The sequence below is a fragment of the Dermacentor variabilis genome, chromosome 7 (genome assembly GCF_050947875.1).
Source record: "Dermacentor variabilis isolate Ectoservices chromosome 7, ASM5094787v1, whole genome shotgun sequence".
Classification (NCBI taxonomy): Eukaryota; Metazoa; Arthropoda; class Arachnida; order Ixodida; family Ixodidae; genus Dermacentor; species Dermacentor variabilis.
In genome coordinates, this window is record NC_134574.1 from 135226120 (window position 1) to 135238657 (window position 12538).

At 44.3% G+C, this 12538-nt stretch overlaps 1 protein-coding gene across 3 annotated transcripts in view; it reads left to right on the forward strand.

Moving 5' to 3' along the window:
- Positions 1-12538, forward strand: part of LOC142587946 (actinia tenebrosa protease inhibitors-like) — a 73119-nt gene that overhangs the window by 25944 nt on the left and 34637 nt on the right. For 2 of the 3 annotated variants that reach the window (XM_075699335.1, XM_075699332.1), the window contains exon 3: positions 1081-1269. The exons of the other annotated variant lie outside the window; for it this stretch is intronic. In XM_075699335.1, the coding sequence (XP_075555450.1) occupies positions 1081-1269 (189 nt within the window). The remainder of the gene's footprint in view (positions 1-1080; positions 1270-12538) is intronic. 3 annotated transcript variants of the gene reach the window in all.

Here is a 12538-nt window from a genome sequence, read left to right on the forward strand (position 1 = left end):
TGATACAGGAGTATGCCTCATATAGCCGAATCAACCAAAGACTAAGAATGAACACCACATACCTTAAATAAACGTGATTGCAGAATTACAGTGGCCAGCTACATTCCTCAACTGCTAATTGCCTTGCCGTCGGCGTTCGTCGTTAAATTAGTTCGGCAGTAATTTTTTGTAGAACACTTATCTTTGCATAATCATGTGAACACCATTGCCGACAAGATGTCAAAAAGTCTGAGGTTTATTATTAAGGTGGCAATACGTCCTGCTCGAACAGGTCGAAGAATGTTTCACGTAGTCTTTGTTTTCCTCGGCTTTTGTTACTGCTTCTTAGTTTTGGAGGCTACAAAATGGATTATTCGGGACAAGCACACGTACATAAGAAGCATGCTCATCATCTTATTTTCTATATTATCTATAATGCTGATATCACATGACCTTTTTGAACCTTCGGTGTAATTTCAATCACAGGTTTTCATTCTAACACACTTTTAATTAGATACATGTTACTGACCCGGGAAGGGAAGTTTTTTTGTTTTTAACGGATGCATGTTTCAGGTAGCAGAGGGTTTATAACGAAACTTGGCACTGAGTGTGGTTGGCACGTAACCTTATATAATTTGCCTTTTCTGCTTCACAAATTGGGCGCGAGCTTTAGAAAAGAACGTTATCATTACTGTATGCCTTTATATTTATTGTCGTATTTCCGTATAAGGAGTATGCCCAGTATATATATATGTGTGTGTGTGTGTGTGTGTGTGTGTGAACATTTGTTTATGCAAGTATCTGCATTTTCTCTACTGTCTGTAAAACACAAGCAAGCTTCGGGAGCACTGTCCTCTAATCAAGCTTTCTCAGCGTTGTTGCGGTGTTCACTACACTTGATTGGAAGTTGTACAGTTTTCAAATGTAGCAATACTTGTTCTCCTGATCGCTTGCTGTCCATAAAAACTACTCTGATCATTGTACCCAAGAGGCATATGATCATCTAATCAAACTATTTCTCAGCCCAACATAATTGACCATTTCTCGTGATATATATAAAAAAACGCACATTCGCACGCACACCTTGTCAAACTTTTTCAGTGTCCGCCAGAAAACGGAAGGAATTCAGACGGTGTACCCAGCGACCGGATCGTGGAATATGCCATCCTGTGAAATTGGCTTATTATTTTGATATAAATTCAAGAAGTTGTAAGCCGTTCGTCTCGGGTGGTTGTCTGGAAAACACTAATCGTTTTGCCACAGAGAGGCAGTGTCATAACACGTGCCTGCGTAAGTACATATACTCCACGCAACTGCATGCAGTCACAAGTTCTTTCTGTCCTAGTTATGAATTCAGGAAGCATCCCTAGACTAATTATCCTTGCACTGGTGTATTGCTTGCGTTCCGTCCTGCAGATTAGCGATGCGAGTGATATTTTTGAGAAAGAGGAATCTGCTCATCCTAAATTAGCAAATTTTTAAAATATTCGAAGGGTAATTGCTCGCCGGCTGAAGGTAAACCAATTTAAACGCAATGCGGCTTTCAGAATTGGAAGAGGGACGTGTATTGGTCACACTGATCGAACCGTGGGTAAGCAGAATTCATACTTCTCATTGGTGCACAGAGATAGATGCTTATGGTCATTCTCATAATCAAAAAGAACCTTCCTGATCCTGACGACTATAGCCGCGTGACGTTAAGGTAAAACAGATGCAGCAAGGCAGCGAGTGTCTGGAATGCAATAATTTTGACTTTTTTTGCAGCAGCCCAGTTTGTTACGACAATACTGAAACATCAGGTATCAAAGTTCAATGTCGAAGTTTGAGTTGACGCTGCCTTACTTCCGAACACAGCTACCGCCTTTTATTAGCAATATTTCTCTAAATGTCACGAACGAAGTATCGGCGCTCACATTTGAAATGAAATGAAATGTTTATTTCCTTGTTATTGTACACAGTAACAAATATATTTGGGACCTGTAGCCGAAGGCTAGGTGAAAGTCCGATAAATAAATACAAAGAAAATTCTAGCACAGCAAAGAACACAGAAAGAGCAATAATAATTCTATATACATGGTTGTTGATTGTAAACTCACAAGTCAACAAAAGGTAAGTCAATAGAGCCGACAAAGAACGCGAAACAATTATCGATTAGTACTGAACAGGTTGACGAAACCTAATTTTTGAATTACAGTACGTACGTAATGAGAAAAGCCAGAGAAATATGACATTTTACAAGCAACACAATCGTGCCCCACTAATTACATAAAATAAGAAGCAAATAGTTTATAAAACACAATTGTCTTTTTTTCCTTCGCACAGATATATTATGGACTTCATGATTACTCCGCCTTTAACAAAGAAAGAAAATATTGTCTCAGGGCATTAGAAAACCTTGAGGTATTAATGATTCCCGCTGGAAGTTTGTTCCAGGTTCTAATGCCTGTGAACTGTAGCATACGCTCTCCGTATACATTGCTACATGGTGCGAGTATAAAATGGCCTTCAGTTACTCTTCTTGTACGACGTCATGATGAGTAAAATATGTCTGAATTGAAGGGGTGGTTGAATTTAACAGCCCTATAAACAAATAATGTAACGCTCGGCTTACGTTACTAGTCCAATGATAATATTTGATATTGGTGGAATAATGGGGCAGTGTGACCGTAATAGTTAGAATGAGACATAATTCCAATTGCGTGTTTGTAGAGCTTGATAATTGTATTTAACATGGTTTTTATAAGCCCAACCCCACGAGTCGATACAATACCACATTGCGCCGTACGTGAGACCTCGTTCAGATATTTCTAAAACGACTGCCATATGTCGTAAGAATTTTGGTATCTATAACTGAAACCGTCTTGAAACTCTTCAGAAGCACTGTTAACTTTGAGAAAAGAATTTCGAGCAAGCATTCCTGCACACTTAGCATAAGCGTCGTGCTCCATTTCCCTAGCAATTACTACAAATTAAAACAAAGGCGTATGAAGCATCGCCTAACGAGTTCCTGAGCAACATTCTATAAACGTCAAGCGTTGCGTGGTATATGATACGTAGCAGATATTACCAGTTCTACTACTATCACCGCACCACTGCTGCACGTAATTGGCGCGTTCACGGGCACGTATGTATAGACGTAAACAAATAAAACTGGCACAACGGCACGTAATATCTAATACACTTACCGTCAGTATGATATTGTTTGTTGTAATGGTAATATTGTATTAGACTAGCCTGTAACTACAGAGTATTCGAAATAGCCAGCCTGTAGTTTGACCATGCATTTCCGAAATTACATACACGGGCACATAAATTACCCAAGGCCAAATAGTAATCCAGTATACGGTAAACTATACTATGTTGATCGGTGATCACCGAAGGTGCATGCTACTTCGCTCCATGTTTGCCTTAAAAACTTCAGTGCCGTTCCGTTCTGTGAAGAAGGATGACAAACGAAGCTGGGAATGTGCGGCGCTTACTGCACTTCCCCCACGGGTCGGCTCGGTATTGCACAATTTTAGGGATCACCCAACGTATGAGTAGTGCTTAACGCCTGCTTCACCTCCACCTTGGGTCTGCCCAACATTGCACTGCCTTCGGGATTGGCCCACGTATGGCGAATGCTTAACGCCTGCTTCACCTCCGCCGCAGGTCGGCCAGGCATTGCACCATCTTCGGGATCAGCCCACTTATAGGAGTGCTTAAGACCGGCTTCACCTCCTCCGCGGGTCGGCCCTGCATTGCACGGTCTTCGGGATCGGCCCTCGTGTGGAAAGCGCTTAACGCGTGCTTCAGCTCCGCCACGGATCGGCCTTGTGTTGAATTATCTTAGGGATCGGTGCACTTATGAAAAATAGTTCGTCTATGTCCAAGGAGAAGATCCGCCAGAGCCTAGCCATAAGCAGCTTCGCTGTTAAAAGTGCACCGCAAGTACTGCACAACTGATACGCACAAGAGAACCGCTGTAGGTTTACAGCTCATGCCAGTGTTCTAAAGGCAACTGTGCTCAGGTTATACTACATTACTGTTGCAGCTAAGCTGTTACTGACTAGTTCCCCCAGGATCGTGTCCTTCTGCAGATTCAAAATCACGAGAATAGTACAATGCCTTGCCGACCGGCGACGGAAGTAAAAGAGGCGCTAAGGAGTTCCCATACGTAGGCCGATCCCGAATATAGTGCAATACCGGACCGGCTCGCGGTGGAGCTGATGCAGCCGTTAAGCACTCCCCATACCTTCGTCGATACCGAAGTTAGTGCAATGCGGACCGACCCGGAGTGGAGGTGAAGCAGGCATTAAGCACTCCTCATACGTGGAGCGATACCGAAGGTAGCGCAATGTCGCCCGACCTGTGGCGAAGGTGAAATTCGTCAGTAGGGGCTCATATACGTAGCTTTACTGGTCATGCTTCTTCACAGAGTGAAAGGACACTAAGCTCCTTGCTTGTCTTCTTTTTACTAGCGGTTAACTGCTGTAAACATTGCAAGCTAAAGCACCTGCGAAAACCTAATTGAGCCGTAGTGGTAGCTTACCGGCTACGGTGTGGCGCAGCTGAGCGCAATGTCACGGAGTCAAATTCCAACCGAGGCGGCGACATTTCAATGGGGGCGAATTGAATTGTGTAAGGACGCATTGATAAGGACCCGGGCGCATTCGTTTGACTTATGTGTTTTGTGAATGTCTCCAGAACTTAAAGCTGTTGCGCAGGGCGACGAAGGGGCAGGACTTGAACGAGCAAACACGGAACAGCTGACGTGTGGTGTTTTCTCGCTCAAGTCCTGTCCCTTTGTCGCTCTGCGCAACAGTGTTATGTCCAACCAACTATCCCACTGCAGAATTAGCTTCCACAACATTGACAAACGGAACGAATTTGCCCATACAACGAAAAAAAGAATTTAGGTTTCCCTGATAGCCAGTTTGTTACTTTACAGCGAAGGTTGCGTAGCGATAATGCCACTGCCCTCCGCAGACGTCACCAAAATGCGTGCTGCGTTAGCACTAGCGATGGGGTTGTAGCGACGAACGCGAAGAGCATACCGATGTTAGAAATTGTCCTGCTGCACACTTACAGGAATTACTCAACTTGCGCGCTGCTTTTGTAGCGCATCAGTGGATGTAACGGCTATTGAATGGTTGATGAAGACGTGATATAATCGTTACTACCGACGACATCTTCAAAGCCAGATAGGGCAATAGCCCTAAAGTTCCGCTAAATGGAGAAAAGATTTTGACGCCATGACAGACAATAGCGGCATTCAATTATGTGCTTGTTTATTTTGAGTAGCTGCTGAATTTTGCCACGAACCTCTCGTGAACACCGGCGCAGTAAGGATAACTGCAGCCGCACATTCCATCAGTGCTTGTCTGTGGTATTTGTTTCCTTGTGTCCTCGTCTTTTTCGGGCTGTTTAATCTCAGTTCTAAGTATGAACCAACTAGCCCTCATCAAGATCTTACTAACTCTATCAGACAATGCGCGCACAAAAATTGTATACTTAAATCACTAAATGTCTCTTTCCTTCATGGCAAATAAAGTTATTTTGTTATAGATGCCCTGCACGATCTGGTATGAGTGATATGGCGCCCGACCATTGAAAACGAGGTGACCTGTTTAACGAATGATTTCGGAGATGCGGAGCACTTTGTTGTGAAAATGTTTGAGGGTCTAATCAATTTGATATACTTCTCATTTACGACATCATTTTGCAAACAAACACGTAAAGATAAGCTTCCAGAGGGAAGTACTTAAGTATTACAAAAAATAAACTCGCTGTGCACACAGAAGTACTTGCTGTCTTCAGCACTTCTCCTATTACAGCGATCTATTGATCAAAGACATCGAATAGCTGAGAAAAATATTACACGAGCGAAAGAAGCATAAACGAAGGACAAGTAGGTCGATCTGGAATGAGCATGGTTGGCTAAATGTGGTGTTTTGGCCCGTACATGATTATCGACATGAAATGCTTAAATATGCAGTGTGTTCCTTCTGTAGTTATTCATTATTGAATATGTTGCGTATTTTTAAAATTCCACTGGCCGTTAATGCATCAACGCACCTATGGAAAGTAAAAGGAGCCCATTTTCGTGAATATGTTGCAATCGAGAAGTCTTCTTCTATGGCAAGTAAATATCGGCAGTTAATTGTCCTTCAACATATTATTGTGTGTGAAAATTGACTTTTTTTTTGTAACCTCTACACATCCTTTCTTTTTTACTTTTAGAGAGAGAGAGAGAGAGAGAGAGAGAGAGGGCTCTTTATTAGAAAAACAGAGAATTTTGCCGGTGCGTATATAACCGCTGGCATGCTACTCTGTGGGGAATATGGCATAGGCACTAGGAATAGCAGGGGAGAGTTATTAGTAGAGTTTGCGGAAAATAATAATATGAGGATAATGAATACCTTCTTTCGCAAGCGGGATAGCCGAAAGTGGACGTGGAGGAGCCCGAACGGCGAGACTAGAAATGAAATAGACTTCATACTCTGCGCTAACCCTGGCATCATACAAGATGTGGACGTGCTCGGCAAGGTGCGCTGCAGTGACCACAGGATGGTAAGAACTCGAATTAGCCTAGACCTGAGGAGGGAACGGAAGAAACTGGTACATAAGAAGCCGATCAATGAGTTAGCGATAAGAGGGAAAATAGAGGAATTCCAGATCAAGCTACAGAACAGGTATTCAGCTTTAACTCAGGAAGAGGACCTTAGTGTTGAAGCAATGAACGACAATCTTGTGGGCATCATTAAGGAGTGTGCAATGGAAGTCGGTGGTAACTCCGTTAGGCAGGAAACCAGCAAACTATCGCAGGAGACGAAAGATCTGATCAAGAAACGCCAATGTATGAAAGCATCTAACCTTACAGCTAGAATAGAACTGGCAGAACTTTCGAAGTCAATCAACAAGCGTAAGACAGCTGACATAAGGAAGTATAATATGGATAGAATTGAACATGCTCTCAGGAGCGGAGGAAGCCTAAAAACAGTGAAGAAGAAACTAGGAATTGGCAAGAATCAGATGTATGCGTTAAGAGACAAAGCCGGCAATATCATTACTAATATGGATGAGATAGTTCAAGTGGCTGAGGAGTTCTATAGAGATTTATACAGTACCAGTGGCACCCACGGCGATAATGGAAGAGAAAATAGTCTAGAGGATCTCGAAATCCCGAAGGTAACGCCGGAAGAAGTAAAGAAAGCCTTAGGAGATATGCAAAGGGGGAAGGCAGCTGGGGAGGATCAGGTAACAGCAGATTTGTTGAAGGATGGTGGACAGATTGTTCTAGAGAAACTGGCCACCCTGTATACGCAATGCCTCATGACCTCGAGCGTGCCGGAATCTTGGAAGAACGCTAACATAATCCTAATCCATAAGAAAGGGGACGCCAAAGACTTAAAAAATTATAGACCAATCAGCTTACTGTCCGTTGCCTACAAAGTATTTACTAAGGTAATTGCAAATAGAATCAGGAACACCTTAGACTTCTGTCAACCAAAGGACCAGGCAGGATTCCGTAAAGGCTACTCAACAATAGACCATATTCACACTATCAATCAAGTGATAGAGAAATGTGCAGAATATAACCAACCCTTATATAAAGCTTTCATTGATTACGAGAAAGCGTTTGATTCAGTCGAAACCTCAGCAGTCATGGAGGCTTTACGGAATCAGGGTGTAGATGAGCCATATGTAAAAATACTGGAAGATATCTATAGCGGCTCCACAGCCACCATAGTCCTCCATAAAGCAAGCAACAAAATCCCAATAAAGAAAGGCGTCAGGCAGGGAGATACTATATCTCCAATGCTATTCACAGCGTGTTTACAGGAGGTATTCAGAGACCTGGATTGGGAAGAATTGGGGATAAAAGTTAATGGAGAATACCTTAGTAACTTGCGATTCGCTGATGATATTGCCTTGCTTAGTAACTCAGGGGACCAATTGCAATGCATGCTCACTGACCTGGAGAGGCAAAGCAGAAGAGTGGGTCTAAAAATTAATATGCAGAAAACTAAAGTAATGCTTAACAGTCTCGGGAGAGAACAGCAGTTTACAATAGGCAGCGAGGCACTGGAAGTCGTAAGGGAATACATCTACTTAGGGCAGGTAGTGACGGCGGATCCGGATCATGAGACGGAAATAATCAGAAGAATAAGAATGGGCTGGAGTGCGTTTGGCAGGCATTCCCAAATCATGAACAGCAGGTTGCCGTTATCCCTCAAGAGAAAAGTATATAATAGCTGTGTCTTACCAGTACTCACCTACGGGGCAGAAACCTGGAGGCTTACGAAAAGGGTTCTACTCAAATTGAGGACGACACAACGAGCTATGGAAAGAAGAATGATAGGTGTAACGTTAAGGGATAAGAAAAGAGCAGATTGGGTGAGGGAACAAACGCGAGTTAATGACATCTTAGTTGAAATCAAGAAAAAGAAATGGGCATGGGCAGGACATGTAATGAGGCGGGAAGATAACCGATGGTCATTAAGGGTTACGGACTGGATCCCAAGGGAAGGGAAGCGTAGCAGGGGGCGGCAGAAAGTTAGGTGGGCGGATGAGATTAAGAAGTTTGCAGGGACGGCATGGCCACAATTAGTACATGACCGGGGTTGTTGGAGAAGTATGGGAGAGGCCTTTGCCCTGCAGTGGGCGTAACCAGGCTGATGATGATGATGATGATGATGATGCTACTCTGTATAGGGATGGGGAATGGGATTAAAAGATTCCAGAAAGGAGTGGGTGAAAAAAAGGATAAAAGTAAATAAGAAATGTCCGAGTGGACCTGATACTAATATTTACAGGTGACATGGCGAGTAAATTTAGGCTTTTGTATAGGAAGCAATCAATTTTTAAAGCTTTCCTATTTGACCAATTTCTGTCAGGTATTTCAACAATAAATCCAACACCCGTCGCTGTTTTGAAGGGCCGGGCATTGGACCTAAGATGCTCGGTAACGTTAACGGTTCGTGGCAAATCATATCCATTTGGTGCTCAAAAAATTGTCTCTCGTCGCGGTACGCGGGGCATTCTAGTAATATGTGCTCAATTGTCTCTAAGTTGCGACAGTTATCACAGTATGGGTTAGTGGTAAGTCCTATGCGGTACAGATAATTGTTCCTGTATGCCACGTTCAGTCGAAGACGATGGTACAATGTCTCTAAGTGTCGGGGAAGTGGTCGTGGAATTTCGGTCTCTTTTCTGAGTCAATGTAACGTAGGAAGTTATCTTGGTGAAGCGGCAGATTGAAGATGCAGTCTTTTTCTTGATAGGCATATTTTTTGGCCATGTTTGAAGCGTCGGCTTTTGTAATATATTTTCTTTTGAACTTGCGGTATTGGAGTCCATTTCTGGCAGCTTCGTCCGCTCTTTCATTTCCCGAAATGCCGGCATGGCCAGGTATACACTGGAACTTTATGCAATGCCCAGCAATCTTAGCCCTGTGGTGAAGATAAGCAATGTCAAATCCTGCTGGTTGATTACTGCAAAGCTTGTGCCTGTTCCACATACTTTGCAGGGCTGCTTTTGAGTCTGTGAAAATCACGCATGTCTCTGGCGGCTGCTGTCGAAGTACATACACAAGGGCCTCCTTAATGCCATATAGCTCCGCTGAAGTAGATGATGTGGCTCGCTCAAGACGAAACGAGAATCGTTGCCCTGTAGAGGGAACAAAAAGTCCGCATGATGAATGATGTGGAGTTGCAGAGACATCTGTGACTATGTGCGTTGCGGCTGCGTATTCTTTGTGCATATATTCTAAAGCTATCTGATAAGTCGCTGCTTGAGGCATTTTCTTTTTCGCACTGATTCCAGGTATATATGGCACGATTTCCAGTGGGGACAGTGTCCATGGTGAAACGTTTCGCGGCAAAATTTGTGACGCCTGAGCAGGAATCGAAATAGATATGCTTCCGACGGCCTCCCAAAGCTAGATGTAGCACGGGTTCTGGAAATATCCTTTAAAAAGTGAGTCTTTGTGTGAATGACGTGGCGGAGGTGTATCCGAAGTGTCTCCTGTGAACATAGCACTTCCAGAGGCAGGCATCTAGCTTCTGCTACAGTGCCTGAGCGGGACGATCCCTTCGGAAGGCCAAGACATACGCGAAGGCAATTGTTTCGTGCTGCCTGGAGTTTTCTCTTGCTTGTGAGAGATATTTTGTGCAGGATCGGGAGGTAATATTGTAGTGTTCCGTCGACGTAGGCATTATGGAGGAGCACCATTGATCGAGTTGCTGCCCCACTGTGATCCGGCTAAAAATCGGAATACGTGCGACGCCGAGGAAATCTTTTCACTCAGTTTTTTCACTTGGGGCGACCATCTGAGGTTCCTATCGATGGTCACCCCAAGAAACCTTTGCGTCTTGACGTATGGAAGGGCACGACCACCCAACACTAGTGGGTGTTTTTCCGTACACCTCCGCGTGAAAGCCATGACAACGCTTTTGTCGGGAGACAATTTCAGACCCCTTGGATTTAGGTAGGCCGATATATTTGCTAGCGCTCTCTGGAGGCGTTGTTGGGTGGTACTGCGGGAACGCGCCGCATTCCAAATGCAGATGTCGTCCGCATACAGTGCGATTTTGACGCGAGGGGGCAGGTTTCTTTTCAGATGGAGGAGGACTAAATTAAATAATACTGGGCTTAACACAGCTCCTTGTGGCACTCCCTTCTCGACGGCATAAAGCGCCGTGGGACCATCCGGGGTACACTTTAAAAGTTGGCGTCCTTGAAGATAGGCTTCAATCCATGCGTAGAGCCGTCCTCCAAGACCAAGGGTTTCCAAAGCGTCAATTATTGCTTTATGATGGACCGAATCATATGCTGCCTTAATGTCTAAAAATAAAGCAGTAGGTATGTTTCCAGAGACCAATTCCTCTTCAATTGATGAGACCAAGGCAATGACATTATAAATTGCGGATCTATTTTGCCGGAAGCCATTCATTTTCTCCGGGTAAACTTTTGTAGTTTCCAGGAACCAATTTAGACGTTTGTAGATCATTTTTTCGAATAGCTTGCCTACGCAGCTAAGCAGAGATATGGGTCTGAAGGAGGCGTAATTTGTTGGCTGCTTCGCTGGTTTCAATATAGGAATGAGTTTCGCAAGCTTCCATTCCGCAGGAACCTCCCCAGTTATCCATGAGGCGTTGTAGTACTCCAGAAGGCGTAGGCGAGATGTTTGGCATAGATTTGCGAGCGCTTCGTAACTCACGCAGTCATGACCAGGTGATGATCGCTTGTTTACGTCGCTGATTGCTGCCGTGAGCTCTTCGATGGTGAATGGTAATTCTAAGTCAGGAAGGGTAGCTCGAGGTGGACTAGGCTGACGACTTGCAATTTGCCGCAAAGGTTGTGCCCCGTTGGAATGGAGCCTGCAGTACTGCTCTGCCACCTCTTTCAGGGATGCGCGCTCATGTAATAAGAGGACGATACAAGGATAAAGCTGTTGCGGCTCTTTGCGAATGCCTCTGACGACTCGCCAGATTTTGCTCAGCGGTTGTCGTATGTCCAGTGTCCCATAAAAGTCCCTCCACCTTTTTCGGTCCAGTTTCGTGAGGTAACGTCGTATGTCTTTGTGCCCATCGACAAGTTCTGAGGTCTTCGATATTCTTAGTACGTAGAGCCTTCCTTTCGGCTCGCCTTCGAATGGCACATAACCTTTCAAATTCCACGTCGTTTGTTGGTACATTGCAATGCTTAGTGGCAGAACGGGTACATTGTTTGAGGCAATGAGCTATTGTCGGTATTATTTCTTTATTCGTAGTCGAGGCTGTGATTCCTTTGTCTACGGCTGCTGTGTAAGCTTCCCAGTCTACAGACCTCAGTTTCACTTTTCGGGGCGACGTCCGAAAATGAAGGGCAGAGATTAGGATCGGGTAGTGATCACTACATCGAGTCTCGAAATCTGTACACCATCCGAACATAGGGGCCACTTGACTTGATACGAATGTGACGTCAATGCAGCTAACAGTAGTCGGATTTTTCAGGTATGTTGTGCTGCCATCGTTCAAGGGCTCTACTTGTATATTGTATTTTGCAAAAAGCTTCGCCTGCTTGGCATCCCGAGCACATGTATGTGAACTGCCGCAGATCTCGTTATGCGCGTTGAAATCGCCACAAATAATATGTGGAGACTGAGTGTTTGTCAACAAGTTTTCCAATCTAGTCACGTCGAAAGGTGATCCTGGGTCCAAGTAGACGCCGGTCAGGGTAAACACTTTGGGTGCAATGACTGTGGTTGCACAAATATATTTGTTCTTGTCATGTTGTGCTACGTCAATCGCAGAGGCAGGCATGTCGTTGCGAAATCCAACGAGCAGTCGGCTAATTCCATTTTGTCGCCTTGAATGATGAAAATAATAACCCTTTATCCTAAAGTGCTCGTCGACGCGAGACTCGGAAATGACTAAAAAAGGGAATTGGTACACTCGCGTAAGATGCTTAAAGTCGGCTAACTTCGAGTGCAGGCCGCGAGCGTTCCATTGGAATATAGTACATGTGCGGAAGTGTTTGTTGGTGGACACCGCTTGTGAGACGATTGTCGGCGAAGCCATCGTTGCTACTGCGA